The following is a 27,572-nucleotide window of genomic DNA, read 5'->3' as shown; positions in this document are numbered from 1 at the left end:
TTATAATTAACGTAATTATTTTTAAAGAATATTTGAAACGGAAAAAGTTAAACTCATAATGGAAAAGATTAGAATTGAGTTGAAAAAGGTTTGAATCGTCTTGGAAATCGTATAAATGTATTCGTTGTTGACTGATTGCTGAACTGACGTTCCAGATGAAAGAGTGATTAAAATAACGAGTTTTGTCTGGTAACACGTTATCTCGATAACTGCTAGTTTCAAACAGTAGGTTATTTCAGACTCCTTAGTTATTGCGACATCACGGGCAGTAGTCTCGTGCTGCCAGGTGATCGTAGTTGACTACTGTTCTCAGGTGATTGCGCTATGTTGTTCCTAAATATTCTTTAAAAAACCGTTAATTTAATTTTGGGTTTTAACCTCCTAAATATCTAGACTGCTTATTAAAAAATATATGTTTAATAGGCCAAATAGAAAAACAAATCATTTTTTATTTTAATATTTCCATTAGCAAAGTCCAAAATTCTTAATTTCGAATCAAATATATGAAAAAAGTACTGACCTATGTACTTGGCAGACATTTAGTTACTAGAAATATGTATTGTAAACATTTTAATTTTTTTTTTTTAGGGAGCTGTACAAGATCTTTTTTTCTTTTTTTTTTTAAATCTGGAATAATTGAAAAATAAATGGAAGTAACAGATCCTTTGCAAGATGTCCCAGTTGAAGATATTCCTGATATGTTGTTCAGACTGAGAAATAATTTTCCGTTAGCTATTCATGTAAGTTTTAATTAACATTATATAACATTTAATAAACATATATTGTCAGTGATTGTTACATTTCTCTGAGTGTTTTAAGAAATGAACATATACTAATACAAACTATATTATTCAACAAGCATCATTAATTTCGACATTATTTAGCATTATTAAAATTTTCTATATTTTTACCCTGTATTTGTAATATAATGAAAGAAATGAAAACAATTAACATTCTGAAAAGATTGAGTTCTAGCGGCAATGTAGCAGATATAGTCGGCACATACAACGTCCGGTAACATACCACTACTACTTAAAAGCTTATTCGTTTGATTTATCACTTTTTCATTTTTCCTACACGGTAAATATGATTGAGTCAGTATCGATTTTCATCACTTTATTGCCAGTCTGAGGGGTATATTGTAGCAATGATATTAACTCTTGTCTTTGTATATATCACGTAGAATAATTGTGACTCAATAATACTGATCGTATGAGGTGGGTTATATGTTGATGTATATCGGGAGTGTCTCATAGACAGTTGATTTAATTAAAGTATGGTGATTGGAGAGAGCTAAGTATGAACTGAGACATAACGCATCCACGGTTTTAATATAAATTGGACATTTAATGTTTGAGGAACCAATAAACAATTACAACATATATCATCAAGTCTAAGATATTGTAACACAATGCTGGATTAAGATTTGTAGTAAATTTACCACTTTTTATAGGCACTTGTAAAGCTACATGTTTCCCATCTAGTGCTCCTAGGCAATGAGGGAAGTTCCAGTCCCAGATCAGAAACTTTTAAACATTCTTCGAAAGTAGATGGCCACTGAAAAAAAAGTCATGTTTATTATGTCACTATATTAGTTTCACAAAGACTATTTAAATACTAAATATTCTTTTATTTCTAGGTGTAGATAGTTGACCGTAGGTTACTGATTGGAGATGGTCGGGGGGGGGGGAGGGGGAAAGCAAAGAACTACATAAATAAACAAAAAAATATTTATTTATGTTGATTTTTGCTGACCGCACCTCCCCTCCCCCGACCATCTTCTTCAATCATTCTTTTTTTTTGTTTATCCAGAATGTAGTTTTTATACCTCGGAAATGTGAGAGAAATAAAAAATAATAATAAGTATTTTGGGGAAATGGAAAAAAAACTATCGATGCAGAAAGAATTCGAAGTTTTTAAGCCCTCACAATGTTCCCCTGTTTTTTCATTAATAATTTAATAAAAAGATTTAATTTTTGTTAAATTATAATTAAAAAAGTGACTATATACTGAGCAAAAAAAAAAAAAAAAAATGTACATTTTCTGCTGTTTAAAATGGTTTTTGTTCTATCCAAATATCTTTGGAAACCAAGGAGCTACTGAGTTTAGCATAAACCTCTGTCAAATGCTAAGTAAGTTGACACACCATACACATACAAAAAAGGGGTGTTCTGAAAAAAAAACATATCCAAAACATTAATGAATACGTATTTTCAAATCTTTAAGTATATTTCAAACAGTGGTAAAAAAAATAAATACATTTTGTTAGCAACCTTTTCAAAGTAAAATTTTGCTTACACCTGCGTTGCACATTTTATGTTGTTTAAAATGGTTAAGCTTAATTTTTAATTTAAATTTAAATTTAATTAAATTTAAAACAGTAGTGTCCTAAATAAGGATCACCTATATTTGAAAAAAAAAAAAAAGGCTCATTGATTTGGTTCAGAAGTGGAGTTAAATTTTGTAATTGGTACAGTATCCAGTTCATCAGATTCCCTATAATAATTTAAATTAATGTAATGTTTGTTTTTATTGTTCTTAAGACTTAAGTTGAAAATATGGTGTAATTTTTATTTTGTAATTTTTTTCTATAATATTTAAGAACTTCAAACCATTTTTCCTTATGTATCCAATAGAACTAGTGAATTTATTTATTTCATTTAATTTTTCTGTACACTTTTTCAAGGCTCATGAATTTTTGCAAACAATTCTTAAATGGAAGAGAAAGAACCCTGACTTTCAGGTGGCAATATTGGCTCCTTCTGGAAATTATAAACTTGGAATAATTTTTTATATCATAATTGGAGTAAGTGTAGAACATAGTATATAGCATTATGATATATGAATTTTAAATGATTTTTTGACTGTAGCAGTAGGCAGGTAGAAATGCCTTAATATCAATGAAATTATTTTCTTACTGTGGTTTGGAGAGATAGGTGATTTCTGTGGCCAAAGATGGTTATATCTTTTTCATAAAAAAGGGAAGAATGGTATTTTCATATCCCACCTAAATTGTAAAGAAAGTGCAATTGATGTAATGGATCTCACTTGACAGTGTGGTATTTTGCACATTTTTATTTTTGCTGTTGGAAGTGTTTTTCTCAATCACTAGTCAGACAAGTCAATTCACCTATTTTTTTCTTGGTCTTGGAAGTATTTTACTCTGTCAGGTCAGTTCACTTATTCACAAAATATAGTTCCAAAAGCCTCTGTTAATTCTTTTAACTCATGATAAAAATATGTAGATAATGTTTGTTTATATAATTATGTTTAAAATTTAAAATATTTGCTTATGATTTAGGACATGATGTTCTATGTTGGGTTTTATTATCATAATAGATGGGATAATACTGGAAAAGTGAAAATGTTTCTAGTATTATTAAGCTGGACAAGTTTTTTGTTTCCAAAATTTCAATTTGTTTCATTTCATAACTTCAAGTTTCAAATTATGTTTTACCTTAAAAATTGTTGATTATCAAAGGGGGGAAATTGATCACTATATATATGTATGTGTGTGCGTGCATGTTATATGCTGAGCCCTGCTCCCCCCTGGGCGAAATCCTGCTTACGCCCATGTTCACAGCCATTTGCATTTTTTTTATTGAAATATAGACTGATTGATAAGTACACTCAGGAATTTATCAATGTACATATTAGAAAAAATGTAACTAATGGATGTATTAAATTTAAACAGAGAGGATTAGGGAATAATAGTTATGCATGTACAATTTTCTAACAGCTAGGACATATGGATAATTTTATAATGTAACTTGTGTAATTTTATATATTAGTTTATTTATATTACTTTTAATGAGATTCATTTTATATTTATAATCATAATTGGTATTATTAATATCAGATGGTGGCTGGCGTTGATGACCGGTGGGTTTTACGTCTTAATTTATGGATAAACAAACAAACAATATCAGATGGTATGATGGGATCTAAAACTAGGATTTTGGGTCTTTAACAAGATGCCAGCTAAGAAAAGCAGATGGTAAAGTGAAATCATATCGCTGGTCCAGATGAATAATGAAGCAACGGTAAACGTTGTGAAACTGATTTTATTGTGTGGCCGGCCCAATAATGTATTTACTAGATCTAAATCAACATAATTGTACTAAATATTCATCAATGCAGGAATTTTTCAAGTACAATTATGTCAATTTATAAACATCTAGTGAATGCATTTTTGAGCCCACCAACACAGCTAAATTAATTTCACAAAATTTTACAGTTGTGTCATTTAAGATTAGCATGATGTTATTTTAAGAATTTCAAGTATTGTAATAATTAAATTAAATGTAACCTTTGAAAAATAAGGGCAGGGTTTGAAGATTGAGCAAAAATCAATTAATTTTTAAATATGTACATCAGTTCTTTTAAGTGGCTGGAGGCAAATTGGTGATCAATAATCTAAATTGATTATGCTACCTCATTAAGTGACAACAATAGTTGTCCTGATTAATTCCTAAGCTATTTTATTTTACAAGCATCATTGCTTTCTAATCCTATACCAAAAGTAATGAGTTGAGATGTCAAACTATTAACTGCCTCTGGGGACACCATTGTCTTCAATAAGTTTAAGTTATGTTTCATTGCAACTATTTCATAAAATAGAAGAACTTTTTATGAAAAATTAATTTTTCTTTTTTTTTTTAATTTTACAGGCTGAATTTTTTGGGTCAGTTTTATGTTATGACGATACTGAGACAATAACCCTACAAAAAGCACTCTTGACAACCAGGAAAGTTCCTTTTAATAATTATAAAATAGTCGACCTAACTTGCTTGACCAATAATTCATTTGAAGCTGTTAAACCAATTTTACATTCCTATAAACTACATGTGTCTAAAAATGATGTAATTTTTTGGTTACCTTGGTACTGTGCCAGAGAAATAGAAGTTCAGTGAGTATTTTATTTTTTAAATATGTAAAAATCTTATTTGCTTCTCAGTTAATAAGAAAACTATTAGATTTATTTTTTATTAATATAGTTGTTTGAGAGTGGTTTAGTTTCTTTTTAAAACAATCTTGATCCTTTTCTCTCAACTTTATTATTTTTTAACATCCGACGTTTCGACCTCTCAGGTCATTCTCAAGGATTCCTTATTCTGTCTTCACTCCTTTTTTTTTCTTTAAAATTCATTATTGCTGGCTAATTGCCTTTGTCCCAATAATTTCTTCTATTAAAATATATCCTAAATTTAAAACTTTTATTTATCACTTTTATGTTCATTAATAAACCCCTATGGGTACCAAGAAAACTATATTTAGAAGTAATTAAAGAAATAAAAAGTGTTATATTATGTACTAATTTTGTCTCTTCTGTACTTTAAATTATGTTATAATCTATTGTTTTTCATTGAAAAGAGAATTAAATTAATTAAGAAGGTGAAAATTATTTAATTGTTAAGAGTAGAATTAAAAAGATTACTTTATGTCTAGGATATTATTGGAAGATTCCAAACACCAAGCCTTGACCCTAAAATCCTCTTATACTCTAGACCATCATATCCTGGATTCTTTCATCCACCTTTTGAAAACATAATCTGTATTCTTATCCATCTCACAAAACTGCTTCTGATGAAAAATCCTCCATATTTTGTGCCAGCTCAATTCCTTACCTATCTCCATTCAAAGCTTCTTCCCTGACTTCATTTAAATCCTTTATATTTCTCCACCTCCTCAAAGATTAATCTTCCATGTATATGTAAATAATGAATGTTTATGCAAGGCTGTATAAATATGTAAATTTATTTCTATTTTGAATTATTATTTTATTTGTATAATTTGTCTTCTAGTATTTATTTAATTAATGTAGCTAGACAAATGCTGTTTTAATTTTACATTGATGTTATTCTTAGAGGGCTTATTGCCCCAAATTAAAGATTATTTTTTCATTTAATTTCATGTATTATCTCCAATTGATGCATCTTTTTTGTCAGTTGATGTGAAATGTGCTTTATTTGGTTTGCATAAATGTGATATTGTGTTGCCATGCCTGATAAAAATAGAATAAGTATATTAATAAACAATTCTCTTTTTTTTAAAATTTTAATAAAAAAAAAGTTTTCCTTCTAAGGATATTTCTTTTGTACTAAAAATTTGTTAAATCGATCATTATTTCATGGATCTTATACAATAGTAAGGCATTTCAAATGATACTACATATATTTTAAATTTTTTAATAAATATTAAAACTTATTAAATGTTTTGTGGAAGTAGCTTTTTTTTTCTTTTTCAAACCTACTACTCTATTGAGAGAAAAACAAGACAAAAGCACATTCCTGTTGTTTCTTTTTTATTTAAATATTTATTTTCTTCATAAATAAAATACTTATTGTTGGGACATCCATTGAATTTCAAATAAAGTAATTATGATAGTATCTCAATTTTTTTTTCTGCTTGATTGGAATGAATTTACATTTCTGAAAGTTTGGACTCAAAGCTGCCCATTTACGTGGTAATAACATTTATAAGAGAGAAAAAGAAGAATTTAATAACACTATTTCTAGCAAGTAATATTTATTCATGTATCATATCATATCATACTTATTCATATATTTCTAAATATTATTAAACAAATATATCCATTATCTAGTTTACCAGAAGGTGTTGAAATCAGACCACTATGCCTTGAGCATGTTGACCAGATTAATGAAATATGGCCTTATAAATACCCTGGTTCTAAGAACTTAATTACTACATCAATTACTCTTAATTTTGGATTTGGGTTGTTTCGTGGATCATCTTTGCTGTCATGGGCAATTCATACCTTTTATGGTGGTATTGGAGTAGTAAGTATAAGTTCACTATTATATTTCACTATAAAAAACTAAATCTAATTCAATTATTGATATTGGTCATTAATTAATAGTGAATATTTCACAGATAACGATTAATCTTCTAAATCATTTCACTTCTGCAATTTAATGTTTCTCCATCATGTACGTCTTGACTACACTCTTCATATTTCATTATTGCATTTTCCAAAAAAATATTTGTTTTCCTCAAATACTGTAGTAATTTTTCTTATTCATTCACTTCTGAGTTCGAGAAAATAAGTCTTCCCCAAATGTATTATTGGTGGATTAATTTTTTCTTTTAATTCAAAATATTCTTAATTATAAATGTATTCTCCATTTTCCTTTATGGCTTTCTAGAAATGTCATTGTCACATCCTGTAATGAATTTTTTAATTCTTTCCCATATAGTTTTAGGTTAAAATATTTTTTATGGATAAAGCAGATTGTAATTTTATTTAATCAATTCTGAATAAGTGAATTAGAACTTGCCAATTCAAGTGTTGTGCTGAGTTCTTGATGACACTGTAAACCCTAGATTGTCCATGCATAGCGACAAACCACATCCTGCTTGAAGTAACCCTGCTCTTACTAAACACGGTGGATTTAGACTGTAAGGTCGAAAAACATTCCTGGTAGAGGTCAGCAGTACCACCAGTACTGATTTGGTATTGAAAGCAGTGTAAGCTGGCAGAGTTCTTGTTTAGAATTCACAAGGCTCTGCCAAAGAACTGTTAGGGAACAAACTCTTAATACCCCTTGAGGAAACTGACCGAAGTTTGGAAAAGAAGTTGCTGAGCAATACCCTAATCTAGGCTATTTTGATGGAAAGAATTAAGAAGAAGTTGTTTTTTTCTGTAGTAAATGATCTTCATGGATTTTCTTTGTTTCACAAAGAAATATTAATGTTTCTTTGCCAAGCAAAACATTTCGGGCACCCTCTTTTATACACAAAGTAGTCTTACCTAATGCCGTGCAGATATTACTTGGCTTAAATTATTCTTTACAAAATTAGAACTAGTTTTAATGATTAAAGTGTACTTTATCCTATATTATCATTTGTTAGAAAAATTTTTACATAATTTAAAACTGAATTTTAATTTAGCCGAAATATTTACTGATAAACAAAAATACTTTGTTTATTAATTTTAGGCAAATAAACATCAATTCAATTTTATTGATTTTTTTTATTTATTGAAACATATGATAAATTTCACAGGTTCAAACAGTTGATACTGAAAAGAAAAAGGGCTATGGTCGTGCTGTTGTTGAAGCGATAACAAAAAAATTAGGAATAATGCAAATTGATGTCCACTTGGTTGTTATATCTGAGAATAAAGTTGGCCAAGCCTTATTTGAGTATGTAAATTCTAATTTTATACTTTTCTTCTATATTAATCTTGTTGTGCTTATCAAGTAAATGTGGTTGATAAATTGTAGTATCACTTAAGTCATGTGTAAGAGCAATACCTGATAAGTGATACCGGAGCACCTTCTTCAAATTACTTTAGAAATATTGTTACTGAAAGAGGTCATAGTGCTTGTAATGAATTTTAAGTGGTAAAAATAAAAGTCAAGACTTTATATCAGACAATTATTAATAATTTAAGTAATTATAAACCTTACTCATGTAGGATCTCCCTCTCCCCCATGGATTCCATCGTTACTAACACAATAAATGTTACTATAGAATTATTAAAATTAAAATGACTTCAATTATATTTAAAATCAATTGGAATATAAACGCAAAAATTATCGAAATACATAAAAAATAAAATAAAATGCTTTAGTATATTAATTTGAAATCTATACCTCTACTAGAATATTTCAGATTCTTGAAAGGATAATTAAATTGTGAACTAAAACAAACTATATAAGTAAACAAAACTAAAATTTATATGGGATATATAGTATTCAAGATATAGCAAGGAATTATTATACTGCTCTTAGCCAACTAAGTTGTATGAAAACTCTTATGAGTAGACTCACCAGATATATTAAAATTTTAGTTTGTTTTTTTATATTTATAAAGGCATTAAAAGAAAAAAAAACAGAAGTTTTTTTTGCCCTTATAATAAATAAGGCAGTACTAGTGACCAATATTAAAATAGCAAGTAGCAAATCATCTAGATATATTTGATGTTAAGAAACTTACCTGTATTTGTACATAACCTAATGTTACATATGCTCATTACAAATAAACTGTATTAAACACAGAAAAGGTTTGGACAAGTTCTGAATGTTAAAATGATTATTATTACAGTGAGTTAAGGTTTTTTGCTTGCTAAATTTGTCTTGAAGAGGGTCACAGCATAGTCTCTGGACTATGTTCTGTCTATCTATGTTCTGACCTAGATTATGTCCACATAGTAATAAATCTTTATTGCTTGAAAAAAAATGTTTTCAAGGAACAAATGTGATACAAAAAAAAAAAAAAAATACACTTTATAGATAAAAATCATTCTAAGAACTTTGAATCAATGTTTCTTATTGAAGAGATTGAATGTTTCTCTTATAATTAATACTGATAGTGGTTCACTTAATTTTCAGAGAGATACAAGATAATTAAGCACCATTTTACCCCTGCACATTTTTGAAAAATTGGATGTAATGTGTAGGAATTGATCAACTTACTGTTGAGCGTTCATATCATATTACCAAGGTTCATATCATATTACCAAGGTCAATCCATATGTTGTAAGCCATATGCTCAGAAATTGTATGAATATCTTATTGGAAGATGGTTTATTGACCATGTGTAATATATAAATGAAAGATGGTTGGGTGCAGTCAAAATAACTCAAACAGTAATTAAATTATTTATTGTGGCTCTTTATATAAAAGGAAGATGGTCCTACCTTTGCTATAAAGAACTTTGTTTTTACCTTATAGATTCAAATAGTCTTTCATTACTTGGGGCGTATATGTTTTGAACATTTGGTCTTGTATGATAAATTAGGTAGATTTAATCAAGTAAGAATTGAACTTCACCTAATTGAAAATTCTAAACCTAAATTTATTAAGGTCAGAATAGTTTATTTCACTGTACAAGATAAGGTAAAATAAGAAATTAATTGCCTTGTTGGAGAGGGTATATTAAAGCCAATGGACTATTGTGCCCCTTATGATGAAGGATGTTACTGTTCGTATTTGTGGTGACTATAATCATACAACTAGCCCTCAGTTACAGATCGGCCAACGTTCTTTTCCCAAGCCTGAAAACTTATTGCAAAGAGTGTAGGGATGCAAAGATTTTACCAAAATGGATTTCATTATTGTTTTTGACCTATGCAAAGTAGAAGATTGTTTTCATGAAGTTTTAACTATTACAACTATTAAAGATTTGTTTCAACATTGTTTACATTAGGATCTGCTTCACGTTTTGCTACAGGAACTCTTGATTGTGTGCTGAAATAAAAGTTTATAGTGAGGAAAAACGGGTTAAAATAGAGAAACATTTTGTCTTCGGGTTAGCATACCTATTTATTTTCTTAAACCATTTGTAATCCCTTGAGAGGTAAGCTATGCTAGTATGGTTAATTAATGTGTATAAATCAATACATAAGAATGGGGTAGGCTCCCTATTGGCTCTTATCTGTGTATCTCTTCAGGAGTTTCGGTGCTATGGTTATGTCCTGGTGTCTTCTCACCATATCCCCCTCCTGATGCTTTGTGTGTTAATGGGCATAATGGTGAATACAATGAAAAATGCCTTGATAAGGAGTGTCTGCGACAAAGGTTGTGTCTCCCTCAGAGGTTGGCCATCTAGTCCTGTAATGTCGGAATCGTGATGATGGTAGTAGCATATTTGATTAACTTTTGATGTGGCATCAACTACAAGCAAATTCCAAAAGATTGATTCATTGGTAGATGGTATGGGTGGTGTGATAGCAATGCTGGATGGTATTTTAATTAGTGGTGGCACTTAGAGTGAGCTAAGGCTCAATAGTCATTACAGAAGGCTGCTCTGACTGCTTGTGAAGTGTAAATTTAGAAAAAACTCTTAAATATTTAGGTTGCCAAATGGATGAAAAAAAAAAAAAACAGATTCAAAAGTTCAAGCTGTCATATAAGCTACTGAACCTAGAAATCTCAAAGAACTTTAGAGTTTTCTTGTGCTTGTAAATTTCTTGGCTAAATTTATTCCTTTATTATCAAATATTGTATACCCATTATATAAATTACTTAGGAAGGAGTAAGGATGGAATGGAAATGATGATTGCAAGAAAGAATTTCAAGTATTAAAGAGTAAAGTTAAGAGAGAACAGTCATTGACACACCACAAAAAATTATAATGGAAATTGTATCCCAGCCAAGTCTTGATCAGTGGGTAAGATATTGAAGAAAAAACTACTCACATTTAAAATTCATTCCTATCTACATGCACTGTGGATGATGGAAACCATGTTGATGTTGGCCTCTCTGTTTGAGCCACAAAGCCTATAATGTAGCTTATTGAAGAAATATAATTTAATTTTTTTACTTTATATTATATATTTTGTAAAAAAAAAAAAAAATTAAGGAATAAAAAAAGTAGTTTTTTTTTTTCAGTTTAGAAAGAAAACAATAGAATCGATCCAGAAGCAAATTGACCGACAATGGCATGATAAAGGTTTTTAGTTTGTCAAGTTGTGAATGTTATATTTTCTATAAAAGTTTATGTTTAATAAATAAAAGGGTTATGAACATTTTTTTTCTGTTACAACAATCTAATTCTTTTTATTTAATTTACAGATCACTTGGTTTTAGACATGCCTTCTTATCATACTGGGCTTATAAGACTCTAAATGATAAAAATTAAGCAGCTTACATAATGGAAACGTTATTCTGGAAGAATTAAATCTTTCAATATAACAATTAGCCATCTGAAAATCCTCAAGTATTTCACACACACAAAAAAAAGTTAAACAGTATTCATTTTTTTAATTCGAATTAATGGATTTTACTCACTCTTTTCATTTATAAGTTAAAAATTTAATTCAAAAATTCTCATAAACAGTTTACTACTTTTCCAACTGATAAAGATAAATTTATTATAATTAAATTTTATAAAACTAATATTAAAGATACAATATATATATCAGCTATAACAAACTTCAGGAGACAATCAAAATTTCAACATTGTAACAATGTTCAATATACAAAAAATATATCTGCAATGTCCAATGTCTGCATACTTTTTAAAATTGGTACATTGCAACAATATTATATATATTAAATATGCATGAGATTTTTATATTAACTTTAATACATGGATGTACTACATAACTTAGTATGCCTCATATAAGACAAAACACTTAAAAATAGCAAAAAAAAAAAATATTATAAGAAAAATGCTATGTATGAATGACTCTAATAATCTTTAACAAAACATGGAAAAATATGATAGTTGTTATTTTCCTCCAGTAATATTGAATCAGGTGATTGAGTGATAGTTTTGTAATTGAAATGTGGACGTCTTAATTAGCTTCAGATAAAGCTATATTTAAACTAACTTTAGTTGTTACAGATTTATATTTTAGTTATTAATGCTTCATAACTAAAGCATTAGTTATTAGTAGGAAGTTGCTTATTCATCTAATAACTAAATTAGTATCATAAAAATAGTTATGGGCAAACAGATAACAACTGCTTTTTCAAAATTAATCCATAGCAACTAAAGTTAATTTAGCTATAGTCTTACTTTTTTCTTAGCTTAGTGTTAATACCATAAAATTAAATGAATATTTTTGAATTATTCCTCAACTGAAAAGGACTTATGAAGAAGCATTGTTATTCATTAACAAATTCAATTGAGTGGCAAGAGTGTATCTCCCAAGACTGAAAATTATAATACAATTATTAATTTGTATTTATATATATTTATATCACAATGTAACAATTACACTATTATTTTTCTGTAAGCTCACATACTTGATTAGATCAAATGACCCAATTTTTTTTTTTTTTATTATTCTCCTTTTATGTTTTTACAATTGTCTATACTCTATTGATGACACAGTTAAGTTATTAATTTTTCATTTAGACCTAGGTTAAAATATCTCCTTATTATACATTATATAATGATTAGAAGATAGTTGAATGTGGATAATATATATGAGGAGAAGATGGTTGGGGGTGCTGTCAGAGAAGAACTCAAATTAGTTAAAAACTTATTTATTAAGGCATAAGGCACTAATAAATACATTTTTAACTTATTTGTTTTCTTCTCTGACGGCATCCCCAACCATCTTCTCTGATACATTATATAATATAATATTTATACAGTTATATTATAGTCTTCTCTATTTGAATGTATATGTGTATATTAAGTGGTCAACCTTGTTAACGATTTTTGTGATGAAAAAATATTTAGAAAATAAAAGTTTGTTTTAGAGAAACAGTATCTCAGGAATTATTGACATTAAGAACTCTGTCTATTGAAGATCATTAAATGCACTATATAGTAGGTTAAGATACTATACTTGTAATACTTCGAGATAGCAATTCCCAAACTTTTTTTGCCAGGGCACCTTTGTCCAGATTAAGAAAAAAATAAAATAAAAATTTGGCCTCAATTATCTTTAAAGTGTTAAATGTGTGGGAGAAAAAAAAAACAGTGTGAAGTAAAAGCTAGGAAGCACTGTGTATTTACTATTTTATAAAAGGAAGGTGGTTCAGATGCATTAAAAAAAAATCTCTAATAGTAATTAAACTATTTAATGTGAGCCAATGTTTCTCCCCATGTTGCAGGGCTTCATCAGAGAAAAAAAAGATATACACTAAAATAAGGTAAGAAAATAGATAGCATGAAATAAAAGTAAACTAAAGTGTGGCTATTCATTGAAAAAGTGGCTTTCCTTGAGACACCCACTTTCGGAACACTGCTTTAGCAGTTAATGACAATAAACTTACAATTATAGCATGGCCATTTTGAAAAATCTGGTATATTATGCCTACAAACTCCAATGGAATTGTTAACTTTCTACCATCATGTTTTTCAAACATTCTATTTACAGAAACTAATTTGCCTTGCCTTTAGATACAGCTACCTGTTACTTCTTTCTTTAGCCACCAATGCTGCCGATTCTCCCGAATCGAAAAAATCATTTTGAAAAACCCATTTTATCCCGCACTTTACCAGGTGACATGAGGAGAATCAGTGACATCATTATAACTGCTACTGTATGATTGCTACAGCCACGATTGTACTTTCGCATTAGCTCTGGCATGATAGATGGTAGTACATGTAATATCAGTGAAGCAACTTTCACGTGAACTATTATATGTAAGTTAGCAGTATATACAGTCTGTAAATAGCAATTGAAACCTTGTACTATTAGGATTAGTTACCTTTAAGTTTATCAACAATCCTGTCATTGTATATACCAGAGGAGGCTGATAATAAAGTTAGTTATTCAGTAGCTGTGTGTCGTTACTCTGCCCGAATCCCTTTTATTTTTAAGTTATATTGTCAGTCTAATTGTAAGTTGTATATGGTAGTGAAATGTCACAATATATCAACCTTACAAAATGTGATGATGATAAGCGGGAAAACATTGTTATACATATTTGGTCTAAAACTTAAGATTTTATCAGTTCCGCATCCTCAAAACAAGTCTGCCCTAAAAATGAAAACCCTCTGGACCCCCAAAACAAATCCACCACATATTCCAAAATCAGATTTTCTCAAGAGTATCGACTATTGTATCAATCCCAGATCCAAAAAATGAATCCTCACTGGGCTCCTAAAAAAAATCCGCCAAGGCCCAAAAATAATATGCATCCTGTGCCTCATGGGCATACCTTGAGGGGGCAAGAGGGAGCAACTGCCCCCCTAGGAGTGAAAAAAATGATTTTACTTTTAATATACATATTTACAAGAATAAACGAAAATTTGAATCGTTAAGAACAGAAAATACATAAACTTTGTTTGAAACTTTCAATTGTTATTTTTCCGGAATTGGGTGGACAAAAGGTGGTCGAAAATACGGGATTTGAAGGTTGGAAGGGTATTAGAACTATGAATGAAGGATGGAATAGAATTCCATAGGGATGAGGAAAGATCTACCAAAGGACTTTTTTTTTAACATGGAATCAGAGGGTTGCGAAAGTAAAAGAATTTCCTAATATCACCTAAATTATGCAATCGAGCTTTAGTTTTTAATTATTTTAACGTTAAAACCATTTCCGTCCCGCATTCATATTATCCCCTATTATTCACATCAACACCTATCCAAGGAATAAATTTTAAAATATGTACTTTCTGTGAAAATAAAAACAAAAACTTTGAATTAGGTTTTGAGAAATGTTAACTTATCTTAATCTATATATACTGGCACCTCTGTCACCTGATTTTATGAAGAATTGAAGTGAGTTTACCCCTCCTTGCGTCGTAAATAATTTCTATTATATATATGTATGTATATATTCTAAAGGGATATAGAATAAATAAAGAATATTATTATTATTATACAGTGACAAATGAAGAGTATGGAATATACTTAAAATTACCCCTATCCTATATCTAGCTAAATTAAAGAAGCTTACACAGAAATTCCAATATATGCCGGTCTTCTATTTGGTCCATTTGCGAGAACTTAACTGATCTGTAATTTAAAAACGAGTTGGGATATTTCAATACAATTGCACAGTCTTCCAAGTCTATGTGTATACATCAGAGGACAATTTGAAGAAGTTCAGAGATGGTGTGGTTTAAAAGCGTGTTGATTTGAGGTGGAATGACCCTATCGTTTATAAATCTATGATTAATAAATTAAAATTAATACCCAAAAATATGCTATTTGGGGATTATCATAAGAACTAATCCATAGAACAATTAAAGAAACCAATTAACAATAAATTGAAACTAATAAGCGGAAATATATTGACAAAAAAAAAATATAATAAACTGAGAAACGCTCTAGCATTTGAGTAATTTCTTGAGGAGAAATCGTAGATAAAACTCCCATTCAGGACTCAAACATCGAAACTAGAAAAACTAAAGGAGAAAAAAAACGTAATTGAAGGAAATATTGAGAACAAAAAAAAAACAAATCAAAAGATGAAAAAATACAGTCAGAACTTGACGAAATAACGCAAGAGTAAATTAATAAAATACGAGGAAGAACAACGTTTAATTAATCAAGTCTAGATGCAGAGGTCTGCAGCCTTTGGATTTCAAATATTTACTGCTGGTGCTTCAGATTTTGAGAACGATATGTTAGCACATTCTTAAGATATCGACTAGGTCTTTATTTATATCTATATACTAGGCAATTGTTTTCCCAGTAAATAAAACCTGGGCGATCAAAGACTTTAATTCACTTTTAAAATATAATAATTTAACATCATTATTAAAAAAAAAATTGAAAGTAAATAATTATCCAAAAATGTTTATTGGAGTTCTAGTAACAACTATTTTTATATGGGGGGAGTGGCTTGGTGGGGGATCTCCCAATTCGGTAGCATTCGTCTGCTTTCGGTGTTACTCGGTATTCCGTCTATAATCAGTGAACAGATTAAGCTGATATTCCTTGTTTTTAGTGATTTTGTTTTGAATTCAAGAAAGTTTAATTTATCAGTTATTATAAAATTATTTGTGTGAGTAGTTAAGTACCTACCTATAATTTTGCTTTATAATATAACTATTGCTTTACAATATAACTCAACTATGAATGTGATAAAATGTTTAATCATTTGGTATTAGGTATTATGGTTCTTTTATTATTACTTTTGTATATATTGTTTTCAAATAAATTAAATTGATGAGTACAATAGCCAATAATGATTTATGAAAGTTAGCATTAAAAACTGATTGTATAATATTGTGTTGGACCAGTTGATCCGATTTTTTGAATTGATAATTAATGTTGAGATTTAGTCAGTTATTTGTAAATTAAAAAACTACAAACATTTCTCATTGTTTGTTAGTTGATCATCAATTCAACCTTTCCGCCAACAGAATGACTTACTCTAATTTGAACAGTTATCAGGACAGTACTTTTAATAATACTTCTTGTTGCAGAATTTTGATATTCAACTGAAGTGTGACAGAACTAAAAAAATAAATCAGTTTCCTAAAAGTTATACTCTACCTTTAAATATTTATTCAATACTGTTATGTTAGAGAATCAATATTGAAAATACAAAGATCGATTTTATAAGGTTAATCATTCCATCAAATAAAAGGTATAATTGATAGTTATAATTAATTAATTAGTTTAGTTCTATAAGTACAATGTTTTTATATACAACATGTATTTTGTTTACTTTTTCAGGTTTACTTAGTTCTGAGATTCCTGTACTAAAAGAAATGACTGATAAAACTGAGTTTTCATGTAAGTTGAAAAAAAAAAAACCTTTTGGATGTTTCAGAGTATTGTAGGACTGTTGTTACTCCTTTATTTATTAAGTTATTTTTGGATTTAAGAGGCAGTTACACAATAAAAGTGACTCAAAATACACTTTTAAGTTACTTAATTTTGAAATATTTTCTGTAGGGCACTCATTTTTCCAAAGCCGAGAGTAGGGATGAGCTGTATATGATTCAATTTTGGTCTAGTGGTCCATAGACCACTATGAGATGGGAACGACTACTATAATATATTGCTGAGATAATGTTAGATTTTTATTTCTAGAACAAAAATTTATACTGATTTCTCTGATCTTTCAATTATTTTTTTCAATTACTTAATGAACTTTAAAGTCTTCAAACATAGTAGAACTATCAAAGTCAAAAAGATATACAGCTTTGATCACATGTTGTTTTGTTCTATATCTGTCCACAAATTAGATGAAAATAGAATTTTAGGTTTAGTGGATATTTTTTTTTTTTTTTGTTTCCATTTGCTACTTCAAAATTGTGCTTCCTGGCATAATCTTTCAAATCCAGTAATTAAAGAACATTAAATTCTGCTTCGAGTGAGTAACTAACATTATAAATTCATTCCAAAATAGTAGATCTCACAAAATCCTTCACTGAGGATGGCACCTGCTGGTGCAGTTTGTTTGTTGATTGCTATTACCATTTAGTGACACCATTTAGATCTTCAAAAATAAATCTATTCAATTTAAAAGTTGAATTTGCCATTTTGATCTGTTTAGTATGATTTTTATTAACATTAAAAACTTTACTTTAGGGAACTTTTCCTTCCTTTGCTGGCTAAAAGGAATATGCCTGCCAATTTTCAAGTATGTGTTTCAACTGAAAGTAGATTAAAATTAAAATAGATGGTTGAGTAGGTGTGAAAATGTATAAAGTAGTATATTGAAATATGTATAAAATAATATAATATATTTAATTTCTTGCCAAAGTCGGTAGAAATCATTGTTAAAACTGCATTGATTTGGACAGTATTCCTGGACCAAATTTATAATGGCCTTCCTTTAGCTCATAATTTAATGTTCTTTAGTTAATCATAGAATAAAGGATTCAGGCTGCACCATTATAAGTTAAAGGTCTGAAACTTATGAAATTCCAAAAATTTGAGTTACCTCCTCTACTCCTCTCCCGTCCTAGCCTACTACTTGGAATCTGGCAAACTTTAGTTATTATTTTCTGGTCTTGAACATATTAAAACCATTTCCAGCTTTCCAACACTAACTAATGACCAGGGGCCCAAGAAGTTTATATTTACTGGTCCACGTCTGATAACTTTAAGTTTGATAAGTCTGTAGCTCTTGAAAAAAACTTTATTACTAATCATTATCAGAGATAATTAATTGGCCAGTGTTTTTGAATCACTGAATATTAAAAGGACAGTTTTCCACTCGATTCAACTTTTGACAAATTAAAAAAAACAAAAAACTTTTAACATTTTTCCATGTAGTATATTTATTGACTAAAAAATCTGCTTTTTCAACTTTGTCAAGCACTACTGAAATCAAAAACCATGGATTTTTTAATTAATCTATTAGCCCTAAAAAAATTCACAAATTAGATGAAGTTCTTCCCTTTTTAACATACAATGAAGTGTACTATTGAACTTTTGTTATTTTTCCTCTGGAGTTAAACTGGAGGCAATATTTAGAGTGCTTCAGTTTAAAAAAAATTGAAATGTCTGGTTACTGTACAAATTGAAATGAGTGGTTGCTGTTTACCTCAGATCCTTTGAAATCGGCCATTTAAACTAATCAAAATTTTTTACCCTCTAAATCTTATAAGAAGTCATCAGTGTTGGATGTTGGAATGGAAACCCTCTTGTTTCTAAAGATAAGAGCAAATAATATTCCATAAAGTTTTAAAAAAATCTTGACTCTAATTTTTTTTTTTTAATATATATTTTTAAATTCTATATAATCATATATTTCGAAATCATCTTTTAAATATTTAAAGTGTTTTTTAAGTAAAATCAATTTCATTTTATTTATTTATTTTTTGTTTCTTGCTTGGTTTACACTGGCACCTTCCTTCTATAATTCATGTTATTTTATTTTATATTATTGAATAAAATTAATTAAGTTTTTCCCCTTAGATATTTTTTAACTTGACTGTTTTGTGTATTAGTTGTATAATATTTGTACAGTAGCTGTAATATTTATATTTGAGGGTGTACCTAAAGTAAAATGTGTAGTAACTAAGATCCTTATTTATTCCTGAATAAAATTTCTTATCAAATTTGTGGCATATGTAATTAGATGTATTCTTTTCTCAGATTATTTCATTATTATTTTCTTGTTGGCAGGTGGGCTTACTTTTATCAAACAAGAACTAATCATCCCAGATGAAGGTTAGAACTTCTTATCTAGTTAATTTTTCCAGATAAGTCCAATCAGTATGCTTAAAACCACTCAGATAACGTTTATTTATTGCATTAATTTGTTAACATTTATTTATATTTGTTTTGATCTATTTGTTCATTAAATGTTGCTACTATTCCTTTGCAGTTAGTAATTTTTCCCATATAAAATTATTGTTTCTATTGATTGTCTTGATAATGAATATTTCTGTTTCATTTACAAATCTTACTAAGTATAATATTAAGGAATGAATTCATTAACACATTTTGGTTGTCATTTTAAATGAATTAATTATTGGAATTTATTGCAGTTTCCACTATTGTAACTAAAGAAGATGAGAAACCAAATATTGATTCTGGTGAGGAAAATATTAACTTTATATAATCCATTTTTTTTTTTTTTTAAATTTCGTTCTAATGAGAATTAAAATAAACCTTCAGCAACCTTTTCAATGGTCAGAAACAATAGTGGACTAGATAGCTTTGGTGTGCAATAATATCAATGAGGGTATATTAGAACAATTTGGGGTTGGGACCTAAAAATCTCTTTCAATACCGCCAAACACCTAAAATCTTGCAATCGTTCTTAATTATTTATCTTTTGCCCAATTTTCTTCATTAATCTTAACAATGTGTTTTGCTCTTTATTTGCTACATGGTTAGTAATAAAAAAAATCTTAATTTTATATTACAAAAGAATAAAAGAAAGAAATTAATGACTGGAATCAAAACAGAGTAGTATCATTTGTTTTGTTGAATAATTTGTTGTCTAACACAGCTAAATCACTGAAAAAATGTTTTATTTCCTTAACGTAAATTTTTTTTTCTAATTAATTTCAATAAAGCTGACATTTCTAGTCATTTGATGTGTTCTTCCTGTTTTATTATAGGGTAGTTATTACCATTTGTTATACTGGGTGTTTGAGGATTAAGTGGCCAAACTGAAAATATGAAATAAGAACTTCAAAAAAAGAAAAATTTCCCTTGAAGGTATGTCCACACTCACTTTGTTTAGAAGATATTCACACCTAAAGATTTTCATTGTTATGAATTATTTAGGTTATATAAAATAAATAAAACTTATTTATTTGTTCCAACTACTTTATTAATTAAATGTATACATTAAATTCATATTAAATGTTGTTCAAAGTGATTTACTTGAGGATTAAGACAGGCTCGGCATCTTTTTTCACCAGCAGCAGTGGCAGAACGTCACTGGATATATGTTATTGTTTCCTAAGATTCAATTATCCTTCTTCATAAGGAATTAAGATCATTGACTGGCCTTGCTTAGACTTCTTGTTTAATGTCACCCCAAACAAGAAAATCCAGTTGTGTCAGGTCTGGAGAGCGTCCAGGCCAAGCCACTGGTCCTGCTCAGCCAATCCATTGATTGGGATAATTAACATTTAGCCATTGTCGTGGACCTCTTCCGTAATGTGCAGGACAACAATCTAATTGAACCTACATGTCCCTTCGCAGTTGTAGTGGAATATGTTTAACTAAATCATAGTAATCATTATTAAGAAATTCCAGAAATATGCCTGCATTGAATCGAGGTGGCAAAAAATGTGGAACTATTAAAATATTGTATATTATCCCCAATTACACATTTCACTGAAACTGGTGCTGAAAATAATGCTCACGAATTCCATGTGGATTTTCCTGCAACCAGAGGTGATTATTTTTCTGATTGAAGATACCTATTCTTGTGAAGGTAGCTTCATCTGTCCAGAGAATGTTTCCTGAAAATTGTGGATTATGCTCAACTTGGTTTAAGTACCAATCTGAAAAATGTCTTCTTTGCCAAAAATCTTGTGGTAATAAATTTTGTACCCATTGATATGGATGAAGTCCATCTGCAATGAGAGTTCGCCATACTGTAGTTGGCGTAATATTTAATTCTGCTCCAGCTCTTTGTACACTGCTAGATGGATTATCATCAAAATATTGTAATATGGTCGCACTCCTTTCTTCATTTCGTAAAAGGGCAAAAATACCATCAGCACATGGTATTCTAGCAAATATACCATTTTCTCAAATAGATAGGTTTTATTTATTTCATATAACGTAAATAATTCATAACAATGAAACTCTTTAGGTGTGAATATCTCCTAAAGAAAGTGTTTGCAGACATACCTTCAGAGGAAATTTTTTTCTTGTTTTGAGGTCCTTAGTTCATATTTTCAGTTTGGCCACTTAAAACCTGAAACTCCATGTAGATCCTAGAGATGAGATGTATTCTATCTTGAATGCTGGTTAAATTTAGTTTTAGTTTAAACTTTTATTGTTTTTTATGTTTAAAAAAAGTACCTAAATTTATCACCAAATAATATAATATTTCCTTTTATAATGTTTTTTATCTATCAGCAGGTGGACTTGTTCATGCGAAAGAAGAAAAAGATGATCTAGATGAAGGTGAGAAAAATGTGTAGTAGTAGCCATTCTATGATTTATTTTATACACTCATCAGTATGCAAACAATTGGACACTAATTCTGGTAAATTCATTTATTTTTTATTTGTGGTAATAATTAGTTTCTTTGTAAGTTGTTGGATTCTGATCAGGAGATTAAGTAGAATAATATAGATGGGCCCAAAGTATTCTATGACAATTCTAATGGTATGCAAGTGTCCATATCCTGTATAAAAATAAAGTGTTCGCCAATAAATGCAGAAAATAGTATGCACAGCCTCAAGGAACACTTCCTCAATTTACCTCTGTGCAGTCAGAGCCTTGGTATTAATGGAAATGAATTCAGTACAAGCGTGGAAATTTATTCCACCCAAACTATAAATGATTGTTTGAAAAAGGCCAGTGACTCTTGGAGAGTTCATTTAGCAAATCACTTTCCTGGTCATCACTGTACTCTGTCAAGAATGTCTAGTGATACTGATTAAAGAGAGACTTAATTAATAGCCTGTAAATTAAACTGTTTCCCCATTGGTGGTCAGCAAATAATCTCTTTCCTTTACAGTGTCTTTTGAGGTATTGGGGTCCAACTAAGGACACCTCACTTTAGATCTATGCTCCCTCAGAGGAAGCATTGACTTTGTTGACTTAGTTAATTCAAATTTATTATATATTAGATTCCACAGGCTTTTCTTGCTAAGGTATCAGTCCAGGCTACATCTTCATTCAAAAGAACCATTATCCCTTAACAGAATAAAATAAGGTGTCTTTTAATGGCAGAAAACCCTTTGTTAAGAAATTAAAGAATTTCAGAAGTACCTCGTTATAGTTTAGAAGAGTTAAATCCTGTTAAGTTTTCCCAAAAAATGAGCGATTATATTGTGTAGTTTTAATCTTGTTGGGGTTATTTCTATGGACATAGTCCAAGCCTCCTCTTTACTAACCATGTCATCCACAAAAACAAGCATTTTACTAATAATTATTTTTAAAAAAAATTAAGTGTCCATTTTTTTTTGTTTTTCTGTTGAGTGTATATTTTATATTGGTCTATATGTTTATCAATTCTTACTGTCATCCACTTCATTTTAAAAGATCTATATATCAATAGGCAAGCAATTTTTTTTTTTTTTAATACCAACAACTTTGCCCTTTATGTAGGCTGGAAAAAATAAATGTATCAATGGAAATTTATTTGTCTTGTAGGTTCGTAAAAAAAGATTTTTTCTCTCTTACTTTCCTTTTATAGGAGTTAAAATCACAACAACAAAATACCTCCCAAAATTTGTACAATGTTTATATTCAAAAGGAAAAGAACCACAACCACTGATTCAGAACTTTGTATGGAAAAAGAGGAAGAAATAAGCAGAGATGAAGATTTTGAATTGTTTGTACTTGAATTAAATACTTTTTGTATATAATTGTTTTAGTCCTCAAAAAATTGGTTCCTCCCTTGATTAGCGATATTCCTGTATTAGCTCTGGCTATGAAAGCTAATCCTAACCCAGTTAAGACTTTGTCTGTCAGGAAGATACTACAAGAATTAATAATTTTGGAATACTATTTTCATATTTGAATTTTCAACAGAAATACATATGTTAAGGTACCATGAGTCCAAACAACCAAGTTTTGCTAGATAATCTATGTATATGAACAGCGTTCTTGCTCAGAAATAAAAAATTGTACAAAACTGAAATTATGTATTTGAAGTATATGCTTAGAATTTGTCAGAAACTCGTTTGCTTGCTATAATTGATTTACCTGAAGTCCATCTTTATATCTAAGAATGACAAAGTTCTACCGTATTAAATTCCTGAGACCTGATTGAAATCGTAGCCAAGTATTCTAAATTGTATTCATCTATTATGAATACAAATACTGAATGTATTCATGAATAATGAATACCAAGTAGTATTCATAATCGCCTGAAAATATTTGACGATTCTAATTGCATTATTTTAGGAAAATGAATAATTAAATTGTATTCCCAAATACATGTTCAGCAAATACTGCTCAACTGTGGTAAACCCTGATCAAAGAAATCAAAAAATTTCTTTTTAAAAAGTTTATTGTCACAAATGTCTAATAATATTTTACAAGTTAGTATTTTATTCATTAACAGTTTTGTATTTTTCTATGACTCATTTTTTGTATTGTACTCATTGGTGTTAGGCAGCTGAAATCTGACTTAATCAAAGCATGAAAGCATTATTATTTGTTGGGACCATATTATATTCATGTTATTTTATTTTTTATCACTCAAATGATTTTTTGATATTTTTCTCTCATAAATATTGAGTTGACCATTTTATACGCCAGTGTAAAATATTTAATGACAACATTTGTAAAATGTTCAGTGGTTACAAGATTCCTTATTTGTTGTATGCTTAATGTGAGTTTTTTTTGGCTTGTTATAATTATAATTTTTATATTGATAGGTGGACTTATTCATGTAAGACAGGAAATAATTTATCTTCCTGATGAAAGTAAGTTATATTTATTTTATTTATCTTTGAGTGAGTAGTGTACAATTATTATTTTATACAAATATAAAATCATGTAATTTATATACTTTTCAGGTTCAAGTAACTGGAATGTTTCTATAAAAAAAGAAATGACCTTTGATACTGAGTCCAATGGTAAGTTTTTCCTTTGTTGAGTTATATTAGTACTAAAAGTTTAATTGGGCCCAAAAGTTTTTTTAATTTAGTGATTATAGTGCGACTTGTGCAGTTTAATTGATTTGTTGTTTTATTTGAATTATTATTCTATTATAGAGACCTTGACAAAGACTATATTTGGTTTATTTTCTTCTTTTTTAGTAATAATAGTAGTACGCTAGCATATAATTGAAAGTTTTTTCAGATTTCAAATTTTTCTTGATTTAGTAATGGATTATAAAATGATTTATACCACGTAATTGATTTGAAGTTATAGTTTGCTCTAGAAATATTTCCTGATATGATTGTGGAGTTGTAAAATACTGAGGGTTGTTTTTAGTTTCATTAGGTTACCCATCGAAACATTTAACTTTGTGTGCTTTACTCTTTTTATAAATTGTAAAAGTATCACATCCTGTGATTAAGAGAATGTACTTGGTTAAGTGGTACCGTATGTTTCTGTTACATAATTTTAAAATTTTATCATTAAAGGCTAAACCACCCACATAACTTTGATAGTAAAAAATTGTCTGTGCAATGCACTCCATTTCCTAATAGCCCTAAATTTGATGGCACTTAATTAGCTATTAATCAGCGGGTCTTTTACACATTCCTGAAATTTGTAGAACTACATAATTGTTTGCAGCAAAATTAACTTTTTTTGGTCTATTTTGTTCTGAGTTTTTATTACAAGGTTGACAGCATAAGCTGTCACAATTTGATCATCAACATAAGCTGACATCTTGCTGGCATTTTTTGTTAGCCATGGTATGATAGCCATAGTAGGCTATAGCTGAATTCTGGATCATATCAAAATATCATTTTATTTATACATTATGGTAAGTAATAAGTTATAATTTTGTTTTCTTCCCGATTAGTGAGTTTGATGATCTTATTAAATTGGGTCGATGCATAATGAGATGTTTCCTATGCTTTGTTTTAACTATTATATTCATGTCAGCAGGTGGGATTACTGAAGTAAAACAAGAAGTATATGTGAAGCATGAAGAACTGCTTATTTCCGATGAAGGTGAGCAAAATTTATTTTTTGAACTAAATGAAATACTGTCACGCAAAGAACCTCAAAATAAAATGACATCTATAAGATAAAGATTAAGCCCCAATTTCTTTACCTTTTGGATCTTATTCGATATTTTCTTGATGTTTGTGTTCATCACATGTTCTGTGCTATCTGTGAATTTTGAATTAGTGTATCATCTTTAATAATTTTCAGTCTTAGTCATTTCTTTGTTTTTCTTGGAATACCATTTGTTCTAATTAAAAAGTAGATAAGAATATACAGAAAAATATGAAAAGAATTGGAGTAGGTTGGGACAAATGTTAAAGTAAATTTCTTCTCGACACATTAAGACTGTTACAATTTAAAGGGAAACCAGCTTGTAGTATACAAATTTGCTATAATACCGACATAAAATTGCATTAATTCTCTTTTAAAAAAAACAAAACACTTATAATTAAAATAAATATTCTTCAACTGAAAAGCAAGTATATCATCCATCTTTGGGTCAAAATTGATGTTAGAGAAAGTAGTTGCTTTAATTTGATAAAATTGATACTGGACCTTTTTTACACTTATCAGAAACTTTTTTCTGAATTTAGGCCAAAGTAGTCGAGCTGTTTTCGAAATAAAGGATATATTTAGGAAAAAACGTTTACTCATGAGTAAATGAAAGTAGTAAATGTAATTTGATATAATTGGTATGGGACCATCAAGGTACATATCCTCACAATTTCTGAAGATTTCATCAAAATTGGATTAAGGCTAGAATCTGTTATGTTTATCATATTGATTTGACATGCCTCTGACTGAATTCGAATCAATGTCAGGGACAAAACACCTAACCTCCTATACTCCTGCTTTTTCTTCCACAATTGGGAACAAGCCCTGATTGGAGTTTCCCAGGATGACTATGAATAGTGCATGTAATTATACTAATGTGTAAGTTGTTTATTTAACTCCAAGTTTAATTTTTTTTTTTGTATTTATTATTTTCTATTATTTAATTTATATATATTTTCTATATGTATGGTGCAAATGAAATATTTTTTCACTAACATTATTGTCCTCAATTAAGCATACAGGGCTGCCATCAGCAGAGCCTCTGCCTGGAACAAAATAATATACTGAACCCCTTCCCATTACGTAATGTTTTTGTCAATAATATTAATATATGGACAAAGTTTTCTGTGAAAAGATATTTTACTACCTATGTTGAAACCACAAAAAATGATCAAGTCTTTTGAAAAAAATCTCCAACAAAAAAACAAAACAAAGTAGCTTGGATATAAACATTTATTTTGCAAAGCTAATTATTGGAAATATATACATATAATAAAAACAAAATCTTTAGAACTAAAATAATCAATATTAGGTAAAATAAATTTCCTTTAAGGTAGTACAAAACTAGAAAAAACTTTTCTGACTCAGATGGGTCAGAGAGACAAGGAGAGAAGGTCCTGAAGAATGGTTGTGCTACTCCGTTAGGTCAGAGGCTTGGAAGAAATTTCTGGCTGCAAAGGTAATGAATGTTGGCTATTGTTGCGATTTTGTAGATGCTGCCTTAACTTTCACAAGTGATATGTTAATCACTATTAACAGTCAAAACGTACTAAACCAAATACGTGTCATACTGACACTGAAGAATCACAAACCTGTAAATAATATATATATTTATAAATAAGGCCATGCAGAGGTATATTCCAAATATATGACATTATTTACTAAAGATTGTTTCGTTAACTCTTATAGGACCTATAAGATTCCGGGCCAAGGGATGAAGGCCCTGGCTTTCTTATCTTACCTTTCGTAAGATGTTCACTTATTATGAGTATTTATTGATTGATGTACGAGGATGATGTCATGATATTTTAAGGAAAGATCATAACACACAAAATAATTTGTTAATTAATTAATAATTAATAAGTTAATTAACAAATTAAATTTATTTTAATTTAAT

The 27,572-nt window shown here is 29.1% G+C and overlaps 2 protein-coding genes across 16 annotated transcripts in view; both read left to right on the top strand.

Annotated features, from left to right (window-relative positions):
• Positions 1–279: 279 nt before the first annotated feature.
• LOC112211526 (uncharacterized) lies at positions 280–4,807 on the top strand. The gene is made up of 5 exons (XM_024363383.2): positions 280–313; positions 589–740; positions 2,687–2,806; positions 3,860–3,997; positions 4,671–4,807. Exons 2-4 carry the CDS (start codon positions 648–650, stop codon positions 3,968–3,970), a joined length of 324 nt encoding a protein of 107 aa, XP_024219151.1. The 5' UTR covers positions 280–313; positions 589–647; the 3' UTR covers positions 3,971–3,997; positions 4,671–4,807.
• Positions 4,808–6,662: 1,855 nt separating this feature from the next.
• LOC106691818 (transcriptional repressor CTCFL-like) overlaps positions 6,663–27,572 on the top strand; it is a 41,935-nt gene continuing 21,025 nt past the window's right edge. For 6 of the 15 annotated variants that reach the window (XR_010844891.1, XR_010844887.1, XR_010844888.1 and 3 more), the window contains exons 1-9: positions 6,663–6,800; positions 8,026–8,165; positions 17,066–17,125; positions 19,472–19,516; positions 19,837–19,884; positions 21,896–21,943; positions 24,373–24,420; positions 24,514–24,573; positions 25,556–25,624. Coding sequence is in view for 3 of the 15 variants with exons in the window: in XM_024363387.2 (XP_024219155.1) it covers positions 8,114–8,165; positions 17,066–17,125; positions 19,472–19,516; positions 19,837–19,884; positions 21,896–21,943; positions 24,373–24,420; positions 24,514–24,573; positions 25,556–25,624 (430 nt within the window). In the remaining 12 variants the exon portion in view is untranslated. Of the gene's footprint in view, positions 6,801–8,025; positions 8,166–16,256; positions 16,396–16,812; positions 16,977–17,065; positions 17,126–19,471; positions 19,517–19,836; positions 19,885–21,895; positions 21,944–24,372; positions 24,421–24,513; positions 24,574–25,555; positions 25,625–27,043; positions 27,135–27,572 lie in introns of those variants that run through there. The other 9 variants (XM_014437713.2, XR_010844894.1, XR_010844893.1 and 6 more) reach the window with 9 other exon arrangements.

This window comes from Halyomorpha halys, unplaced genomic scaffold (genome assembly GCF_000696795.3).
Source record: "Halyomorpha halys isolate HHAL.00 unplaced genomic scaffold, Hhal_1.1 Scaffold3373.1, whole genome shotgun sequence".
Classification (NCBI taxonomy): domain Eukaryota; kingdom Metazoa; phylum Arthropoda; class Insecta; order Hemiptera; family Pentatomidae; genus Halyomorpha; species Halyomorpha halys.
The sequence above is the reverse complement of the archived record's forward strand: the minus strand, read 5'-3'. Positions and strand labels throughout refer to the sequence as shown.

Bases quoted from the DNA above. Each gene is read 5' to 3' on its own strand.
- LOC112211526 (XM_024363383.2), top strand. From the start codon at position 648: ATGGAAGTAACAGATCCTTTGCAAGATGTCCCAGTTGAAGATATTCCT. The intron at 741-2,686 runs GTAAGTTTTAAT...CACTTTTTCAAG, and splicing joins ATTTTCCGTTAGCTATTCAT to GCTCATGAATTTTTGCAAAC. The intron at 2,807-3,859 runs GTAAGTGTAGAA...TATTAATATCAG, and splicing joins TTTTTTATATCATAATTGGA to ATGGTGGCTGGCGTTGATGA.